We start from the raw sequence: 10,595 nt of genomic DNA, 5'->3' as shown, positions 1-10,595 counted from the left end.
ATATTGATTTGGAAGGACTTCTTTGAGGTGACTTTGCTGGACTTTTTGAAGGGCTCTTGGCTGGAGTCTTCTCAGGAGTCTTGGCTGCTTCCTTAAAGAAAGTGTCCAAGGAAGTTTGGACAGATGTTCTCCAGGGAGATGAGCAATGCAGCGAACTTGTTTGCTGGCATGGCATTGCATCAGATCAAGTGTTGTAAGTCGAAACTGATGTTGTAAAGTTGAAACAGGGTGTCAATTTATAAACGTTGTAAGTGTGAAACGTTGTAACTCGAAACGTTGTAAGTTGAGGACTGCCTGTACTGGTATCCTAAGAAGAGGATGATTGACTTAGTCCCACAAGCTTTTGGGGGCATAACATTTTGATGAAAGCCCTTCGAAACTTAACATGATAGAGAGAGTAGAGAAAAGGGTTCACAGATGAATTGATCCACAAAAGCCAAAATGTAGCTTCATGCAAAGAGTCAGACACACATGTTCCACTGCAGGCTACACGAATAAGTGTAAGGAATGAATATGGTGCCCAACAAATAGTAAAGATACAAACAATTATGGAAAGTGGTTTTGCAATGTTTTTATGTCTCTGTGGTTTGGACTGAGTCTTTTTTCTATAAGAACCCAAGTCATCATTTTCAGAGATTATTGAATGGATTTGAGATAGATTTGAACTGTCAAGTGCCAGTGACTGATTCTGTATTCCTGAGGATGCAGAAACACTGTCCTTTGTTTCTAAATCAGGAGAAGGCATTCTTTTTTTCAACAAAGTGCAAAGTCTCCATGGCTGTCTCTTGCCCTTTGGAGAATTTGACAACTGTACAGAGCTGTTTCTCTTGTGCTTTTGTATGGTCTGGAAGATACGCAGGTTGAAATAAGCTACAAAGAATAAAGGTATAAATGACCCCAAGGCTGAAATGCACATGGAAATATACCAGTTGGAGATGAATTCAGGATAACACTCTCCATCACGCATACTGCTGCAGGCAACCACATATTCCCAAATGATTATTGCTGGGCCATCAAGTAAAAATGCAAAAACCCAGATTGCTACCAGTAAAACAACAGCCTTTGAAGTCATTGTCTGATGACTTCTGTAATACACCTAGAAGCAAAATGAAAAGACCACATGTCACACACTGAGAGATCCTTTTGGAAAAAAGTAAAAATACTTCCTAAAACAACTCTGAGAACCTAAGACTAATATTTGTTTCATAGTACCAGTTAGCTTCTTGCATAGCATGCCATCTTCCCATTCAATCTGCTTTCAGCTCCTCATCCCAGTCCCAGTCTCCCCTTCAAAACCCAACCATAGTCCCTTCTCCCAGACTCCCGCTTTACAATTTTTCACTCTCCATATTCTAGGCAGACTGCATTTCCCCAACTACCACAGCAGCAGCTACAGGAGGATCACAGATGGCACAGGCTAGGGATTCAGGCTGATCTCAGTTCTGCTGCCTCTGGCCCACAGCAGCCAGAATTAGCAGCTAGGGGAAGACCTTCCTGGGCTGGAGAATGCTCACTGCTGATGGAATGTGGGGAGAATATTAGCTATCAAATTCTAAGAAGTCTCTATTAAGCAAATGCAAATAAAGATTTCCAGAGACTTATTTCTGGCCAAATGTGGACTGTTTTTCACAAACGTACACAAAAGGATTATTCCTGACACCAAAGCAACCACCTGCCAAATTTCAGTTCCCCTTTCCAAAAAAACAGGGAACTAGTAAATTTCCTCAAGGAAACATTCAGTGGAATTTTCTAACACTGACAAAACCAATCATTTTAAATCTATGGAGGAAAACTACTAGGGTGCATCTACATGAGGTGTTTACTACAGAGCTCACTAATTAGTAGGGACACAACAAAACTACAATTATGCAGATTTAACGGATTACACAAAATCTGACATTGCCCACAAAAGTGGACAATACCCATAAAATCTGTGAAATCTACAGGGGGAAAAAAAACTTACTGAAAATGAAATGCCAATTAAATTAAAATTCAATTCAAGGTACTGCAGCAGCCTGCTGAGGTGGGAAAAGGTGGGGAGAGCAGTATGCCCACTCAAATGGCCGCCGGCAAGATGGCTGCAGCTCCTCCCCTCTCGCTGCTGATTGGCTGCAAGGGCTACCTGTCAAGTGGCCCTGCTCCTCTCCACCAATTGGCAGAGAAGGGTGGGGCTGCATGACAGGAAGCTCTCACAGCCAGTCAATGATAAGAGGCAGGGCCACTGTGCCCCTCAGCCAATCAAAGGTGGGGGAGGGAAACTCTGCACTCTGCCCACAAAATGGTGTCTGGGCCCAACATTCTGCCCAAAAAACTGACTGGTAGCTGCCCCAAATTTGGTAGGTCCCTACTAAGTAGCTCTGCTGAGTAAAGTCTTCACCTCTATACGTGTAGTGGATGGGGTAAACTATTTAACTCTGCCGTAGGTCAGAACTTGTTAACACAAGTACTATCCTACGGCCAAGTTATTTACTCCATCACAACGCATGTCTAGACATTGATGGGGCTGGCTGGGGCACAAGGGTGCTTCAATGCTGTGACTGCCTGCTGGCTAGCCCTGCACTGGAGTATCTTCATGCCCCAACCAGCCCCTCCACAACATGCTGAGCTGGGTTGGAGCAGCTCTGGGCTGGCAGGCTAGGCCCACAGGCTCCCTGTGAGCTGGGGCTTCTCTGACCTGGCTCAACATGCTATGGAGGGATGCCTGGGAGCAATAAACTCCAGTGCAAACTGTGCCAGAGTTTATTCAATTGCATTAATAGAATATGTAGATGCGCCCCATAACAATGTAATCTATATTATTATACTCTACGTAGTTGCAATTATATGCAGTCTTCAATGGGCATAAAAGTACAATTATGAATGTTCTACTTACAGCGTTGCTGACCGATAGGAACCGATCATAGCTGATAAGAACAATATTAAACGATGAAGCCGAGCACATGAGAGAATCTACAATAAGCCAGAGTTTACAGAAGACTTTTCCTAAATGCCATGTTCCTGTTAGGATGTATGGGATATACACAGGGATAGAGAATGCACCTATGGAGAGAAATAATAAATATACAATTGAGTGATTATGCTCAGAGTTGATGGAGCTAATGTGGATACAGAACACTTTTTGTGACAAAAAAGAAAAGCTAAGGTCAGACAGATACAAACATCTTGAAGTTCTTGTGTCTCATGAAATTAGCAAATGGATTTCTTTCCACTAGATCTCAGCAGTTTTTATACACTGCTCATCTGTTCATGGGCACATTATAATAATTATTATTAGCATTTGCCAGATATGTGTCACAGCTAAAAATGGGGAGTAGTTTTTTGCCACCATATTAAAACATCAATCCATAAACAGCTAATAGAATGTGACAAATGACTTTGTCATTTGACTTTAAATGAATATAATTCACCAAACGTGTAGTTCTATCACCATGTTTTTGGCCTCTCAAAAAGAATATGTAGTACCTAAGACTATTCCATTAGCCAGGTTCAAAAATGGAATAGACAAAGTCATGGATGATAGGTCCATTAACCACTGTTGAACAGAATGGTTGGAGAGGTTTCCTCTGGCATCCCTAAAATGATAATTGTATTTAAAATTATTTAAAGGCAGACACCTGACAATTCTTATCGTATTATGCAATCCTGGTCCTGTAACAACATATAAGAAATATTTTATATCAACCACAATGCTTATAAACATACCAAATATATGGCCAAATGCAGCTTAACACCACCTGTTATCCATTGACAACACAGATGCCGTATCAGTAAAACAAACTCAAGGAAATATGCATGCCATCTTATGCATGAAGACCCTCTCAAAATATTGTGGGGTTCATGACAGCATGGTCATTTTTTTAATACTTCATATTGATGTCTGAAAAGATTTCAGAACTATAAGGGATTCAAATGTACAGTAGGAAGAAGCAAGTTGATCTGAGGGGAATTGTAATTTTCTGATTGGTTCAAGAACCAAAGACTGTCCATCAGGGTAAAAAATGAGTGCCTTGTGGCAGCCCAGAGCTATATTACCGCATCTGGAACTGGAAATGCTACTCAGTTTGGGATGTAGATTTCTGGACAGCAAATGTTTCAGCCTGAACACTTTCTTTGGCTTTACTTCCTGTGAATATCCCAGGATCAGGCAGGAGGCGACCAGCCACAACTTGGAGGACTGAAGGCTGGGCTTTAAAAAATTGAAATAGACTTTGATGAAAAAAGGAACCTTAGACATCAGGTACCGTTTGAAATAGTGTAGATGTATCACAGTAGGATGTTCTGCTGCTCTTCATTCCATGAAATAATTATTCTAGATTTCTCTGGGAAAAGGACAGTACTTACCTGTGGAAGTGGTGTTCTGCCAGCTGCAAGCCAAGATTCGCCAGAAGGACTTAATGACACTTTCCAATATATGATGGCCATGCTAAACTCCTAAGCCAGTTGTTCCCAAGTTCAGGGTCACAGTCCCATAGGTGGTCACGCACTCCCAGGGAGGAAAGCATGGGATGGCATATGGTTCCCAGATTTGTGCATGGGGTGGGGGTGGATTCGGGTTGCCTGCTGTGGGCTTGGGGCTCCCTGTCCTGCTCCCTTTCCTCTCCTCCTTCCCCCACCCCCAGGGCCTCTGTAGCAGAGCAGAGTGGGGAGGCTTGGTACTGCTGCTGGGAGCCCCACACTGGCCACACTGCTATGGGAAAGTGACCCTTGCCCACCAACAGCAGCAGCAACTTTGTACCTCTGCTGACACTGCTGTCAGGTGGGCAGGGGTCACCTCACTATGGCAGCACAGCCAGCATCAGGCCTCCAGCAGCAGCACTAAGCCTCGCCACTTCACTCTGCCATGGAGGCCCTGGGGAGAGGGCAGAAGGGCAGGGAGCCCCAAACCAGTAGTGGGCAGCCTGCATCCTCCCCCACCAATGGACTCTGCTGCAGCTGTGCCACCTGCAGGGATGGGGGGAGGAACTGGCCTCTGCGCTCCACTCCAACTGCAGCATCTGCCACCACCTGTAAGCACCAGCCAGGGCTCAAGTACTGCTGGGCTGGTGGGGCAGGGGGCTGTGGGCCCTGGCCCTGGTCCCATAACTGTGGCAACTGGGGGCCCCCTCTGGCAGGGCTGGAGGGGGCAGGGGGCTACAGGTTGCAAGTGAGGGGCACATGCAGGTCTGGCAGGGGGGGAGAGTGAGGAGAGTGAGGGGCATTGCAGTGTCAGATTTAGGCTTAAACTACTTAAACTGTAGAGTAGGGCCTCACAATATGGGGGCCTCTAAATAAGAAAAAAACTGGACATTTTTGTTCTAATATAACAAAAATATACATATATATGGCTCCACTGTTATTCATATTGAGTTCATAAATTTGTGCAGAAATAATAATCTTAAAATGTCATGAAAATCCATTGTCGTGGATTTCATGCATTATTTTTATCATATGGGGTCTCTTAAACTGGACATAGTTTAGGGTCTCAGCATGTCATAATCCAGCACTGGGGCACTGGCAGGGGGCTGTGGTGGGGAGTGAGGGGTGCTTGAGGTGGTGGGAGGCTGTGAGTTGGAAGAGAGAGGCCATGCTGAAGAAATGGGGTCATAAATGGAGTCCTGCTTAAGAAAAGGTTGGAAGCATGGTCCTAAGTCTCCAAAATGTATTAGTTAAAGTGCTAAATCCATTAGTGGTCTGATTTGCAAAAGAGCTGAGCAGTCAAGTACATACCAGAAATCCACTGACCCATAGAAGAATCACCTACAAATGTATAGGTCTTCATGGGAGCTGGATGGTGCTCAGCATTGTTGCAAATCAAATAATTTACACAGATCTATTAAAAAAAAAACACCCTATCTTTTAATTTCAGACTCTCCCTTTTCCTCCAGACCCACAACAGTACTTCAATGTATGTGCAGATCCCTTTCATCAGCACTAATAAAGACTTCTATTTAAAGTGGCGTTTCCTTTCAAAACGAAGCTTCTGCTACAATATCTGCTGGAGAGCCTCATTTCAGCAGTATGGTAGCACACTAACACCACCTAGCGAATTAAATCAGCTGTCTTGAATAGCATGGGCTGCTGCTAACCAAGAACAAGGTAATACCATTAGAAACAGGAAGGGTTACTCAGCAACACACACAAACTTTCTGTCTTCAGAGCTTTCTAAGTGTGTCCACACAATGCTTCCATAATTCGTACACAGACTATTTCAACTAATTTGCAGTATAATTTACATTTATAAAATGAGTGTCATGATGTTTTCAGTGTAGATAATGTTAGCAATACACTTTGACACTGATGCAGAGCGTATACATTTTTCCTATTTGTAATACTAAATCCATACATTAGCATCTGAACTGATCTTTTGAGAACTTGGCTCAGTACCAACAGCAGGTCTATGTGTTTATCATGTCTCAGTATAATAGAGAAGAACAACATATTTTTGTTGGAGCACTTAACTTGCTCCCATCTTTGCCTTTGAATTTTGCCCCATAGCCAAAACTGCTACTTTGGCTATGGCTAGCAGTTTTGCTCTTAGACAGTGAGAAACTTGTCCTATTCCCAGTATATCAAGTACACATTTCTAAGCAACATTCCCAGCCCAAAAGCTGAACAAAAGCAGAATTCTGCAACCAGAAATAAAAATTTACAGACTTTAATTGGAAATCTGCAGCTCCACCACACCAATAAAAATATCCTTTTCCCAAACAATACTTGGAGGACATATTATGTGTGAGATACATTTGTCATTTAAATAATCCTCAATTGTGCCATTTCGTTCTGTACCCATTTTTAACAATCTTTGACATGAGCTGCAAAGACTAATTCAGTCTTTCACTTATCAGTTTCATTATATGATGGCAGTATGACATTGCACGTTCTTGGGTCTCACTAAAGGCTTAGGTCTTGCTCCTGAATAGCACTAGACACCATGATTATTTAGATATGAATGTCTGATCTCATATTTAGGTTAAAGCAAATCAAAAGGGATAGTGTTACTGTTACACTTGGTTACTAGAAATACAGTTTTGTTTTGGAAAAAGTACCTAACATTCTTGAAATATAAAACTTAATTTAAACCCAGCATTCTGTGGTGTTAAATATCGATCATATTTCCACCAAAAATAACTGTCATTGTTGTTTACCTATGTAGCTTAATAATTTTGTGCATCGGAAATCAATATTAATTTAGGTTTATTTCGAAACAATTTTAAAAGCAATGTGTTAGCCTATTATATGTATATGCTAATGTGCTGTGTTATTAAATTATATTTTAATGGTAATTTAAAATCTGTTAACCACATATGGCTTTAAAAGTACATACCCAGATACAGTCACAATTATTAGAATATTTAAAAGTATTGCCTACCTTTAGTCATTGGGCCTCTTCAATAACATATGTAGTTTATCCTTTTTTTCAAAATATACCCAATAATTTCTATATTTCAATATAATAGAGGAAAGCTAAACATATCAATAGTATATAAAAAAATCTGTTGGCTAATGTAGACTGTGCTCATTCAGACACTATGTGGTGAACAGTTTTACAGGTACATAGTAGCTAATCAGAAAGAACAATATAACAATAACAGCCCTGTTGCAATGATATTGTACGCATTTACAAACAAGAGTAGCAATTTTCTTCTTCATCAAACATCTTCTACATAGATATCTGACAAAAGATTATTTATTTATGATGCATTTCTGAGAATGAATAGGCTGCTAAAGTACTTAATGGCGCCAACACATTACAGTATTCTGTGCTTAGGTCCATGTGCATGTGTGGGAAACTGTATTCTTAGAAAAACTGCTTAGCAAAATTAATATTATTGCTTAAAGATACCCTCAAAAGGGCATATTACATTCCTTGAAATAAAAAAAACTTACCCACTGCAACATCAGAAATAGCAAGATTTAGAAAGAAATAATTACTCCGATATCTCAGATTCTTGTCCACAACAAAAGCCAGGATGACCAAAGCATTTCCAAGAACTGTAATGAGGGCTAACAATGCCATGAGAACACCCAATAATATCAGAACACCGGAGGAAAATTCTGGTTTGAACTTAATGGCGAAAGAAGTTTGGCTTATGTTACACGTATTGTCGAGATACATATTGTGCATTGAAGTCAGTTCACTTCACGAAGAAATTCAAATCCAGTAAGTGTATCCTGAAAGTTAATGTAGATAATGTAAAATAAGAAATTCGGAAAGCAAATCTTGATAAGTCCAAAAAAAATCTACAGAACATGAACAGTAACATCTGCACACCTCACTGAAACACTAAAGAGAAGCCCTTAGCATATGCCTCGCATCCTTATCTTTGACACCTCCCATCCTGGCCAACAGTCTTTTGAGTCTTTCAGAAACTTTCCCTTCTCCCCAGGGGACTGAGTACACATTTCTCAACAACATTCCCAGGCCAAAATCTCTTCCAGAAGAAATCTAAAGACCACAACGAAAATCTCATATAGACATTAATGGAGCTCCGCTGCTAATCCCCAGCTCTGAAAATGCACCTCTCCCCTAACAGGGCCTGGTACGGAAGTGCACAGTGCATATGAGATAACTCTAAAATCTAAATAATTCCCAGTGGTGCTGTTTTATTCTGCTCATATTTGTTTACAGTCCATTTCTCAGAAAGCAAAGACCTCATTCCATGTATCATGCAAGCAGGAAGCAAGAAAGAGGGAATAAGACCCCCAGGATGAGGACACTGCCCTGAGAGAGGGAAGTTCTAAGTTCTGGTCCTTACTGCCAAGGCTGCTTATGCATTTTATATTAAACAGTCATCTGTTAGGAACAGAAATTACCCTGGAAACAGGGTAAACAGAATCCAGGCTCTCCCCCTTTCACTCATCCCCTCAGCTCCTGGGCCACAAGGTCATTTTGGTTGCTGTCTTTCTGGTCCCATTATTTCCACATTCTTGGTTGCATAGTGGCCCAGCTTTCTCAACAGGAAGGATAAAGAGTCTCCCTTACCTCCGAACTATTCAATAGGCTGTTAGTAAGGGCATGCTTGAGGGAAATGTGGATTTGTATCCTGAAATAGAGGCAAACCTTGAGTACAGGTCTCCCACGCTCTGACTGAGTGCTGTAACCACTAGGGCTAGGGACAGAAGTTACACACAAACTGGTTTAAGTGATCAGAAACTGGTTTAAACCTGTACCAGAACAGAAGATCAGTGCACATAAACCAGTTTCAAAATAGCTGAAACTGAGTTAAAATAAACCTGGTTGAATGTAATATCAGACTTAACTGATCTGGGTCAAACCAGTTAATGAAACTTCTGTCTCAGACCCCTTCCTGGTTCAAGTTAAATCAGAGTTCTCCAGCATCCCAGCATTTTGCAGCCCTGGGCTGGGCTGGGCTGTCTGCTCCAGAGAGCAAGGCTGGCCTGGCTGCTCTGCTCCCTAGCTGGAGCAGTGAGGGCTGGCTAACAAGGGCGGGGGGAGACGGTTTAAACACCCCTTCTCCCACTCAAACTTACTGCTGGCTGCAACTGTGGACTACAAATCCCAGAGGCACCTGGAAGCAGGAAGAAGAAGTGATGAGCAACCCTGCAGAGTCCTGTTGTTGTAAGTCTGGACTTCAAATCCCAGAAACCTTGGGGGCAGCAGGAAGAAGAAGTGAACATACAGCCAGAGAGCTGTGTTCTAGTGCCCCCCTGGCTTCTAGCCTGAGCCACTGCTGGCATGTGGCTGTATTTCCTGAATCAAAGGTCAATGTTTGTTCACTTCTGTTTCAATTTAATCTTTGTGGCTTAGACTAACCTGCAAAGATTGAATCGATTCAGCCTCGGGCTTTTTGGCTGTCTGTACCTAGCCTACGTTACTATACAACCAGGAAGTTCACCACCACTAGATAGATGCCAAGTGAGTCATTTGTCTCAGAAGGACAAAGTGTTCTGTTTCCTAACTGTGCAGAAGTGCCTAATTTGCAGCCTGAGTCTGGTCCTTAGCCCCAGAGAAGAATGAGACTTCAAAAAAGATTGTGTTATGGGAAAAGAATATCTAGCATTCTTGAAATTTGAACCCTTGTTTAAGACCACAATTCTTAATTATACCCATTTCATCATACGTCTACTAAAGATAGCAGTAACTGTTTTAACTTCTGTAGTTTTAACTTCAAAAATCAAAATTTTTATATATTTTAGAGCAATTTGAAAAAATGCCTGTGTTTGTTTAGATGTAAATGAGTGCTTGCATTTTAAAATAGATACATATTTAACATTTATTTTATATATGTAAGATCGTGCATTGTAGTTTATGCTGTGTATTTCATCATATAAAATATTTTATAGTATAATAATATCTTTTATTGTAGTAAGGCATTCGACTCTGTTAGATGCTCAGCTCTCTGGCATCTCTGTTAGATGCTTTGCCTTCTTGCAAAGTTCAGCTGCCCAGACAAAATAATTAACCTCATGCGCTGCTTCCATGACAACATGCAGGTCCATGTGTCAGTGGGTGCCGAAATCATCTGATGTCTTTGCTGTAGCCCATGTGGTTAAACAGGGCTGTGTGCTTGCCCCTACATTATTTACTCTGATCTTGGCTGGAGTGTTAGAAGCCACCTCATGTACTACCACTACCAGTGTCATCCTAACAACAT

General features: G+C 41.6%; 1 protein-coding gene across 1 annotated transcript; it reads right to left on the bottom strand.

The window, feature by feature from the left end:
* Positions 1–307: 307 nt before the first annotated feature.
* On the bottom strand, positions 308–8,095 carry LOC102386804 (histamine H3 receptor-like). The gene is made up of 3 exons (XM_025214253.1): positions 7,867–8,095; positions 2,873–3,039; positions 308–1,096 (listed from the first exon to the last, which is right to left on the bottom strand). The coding sequence occupies exons 1-3, from the start codon at positions 8,093–8,095 to the stop codon at positions 308–310; spliced, it is 1,185 nt and encodes a 394-aa protein (XP_025070038.1).
* Positions 8,096–10,595: the final 2,500 nt, after the last annotated feature.

The sequence above is a fragment of the Alligator sinensis genome, unplaced genomic scaffold, assembly GCF_000455745.1.
Source record: "Alligator sinensis unplaced genomic scaffold, ASM45574v1 scaffold117_1, whole genome shotgun sequence".
NCBI classification, from domain to species: domain Eukaryota; kingdom Metazoa; phylum Chordata; order Crocodylia; family Alligatoridae; genus Alligator; species Alligator sinensis.
This window is presented reverse-complemented; position numbering and strand designations above follow the sequence as displayed.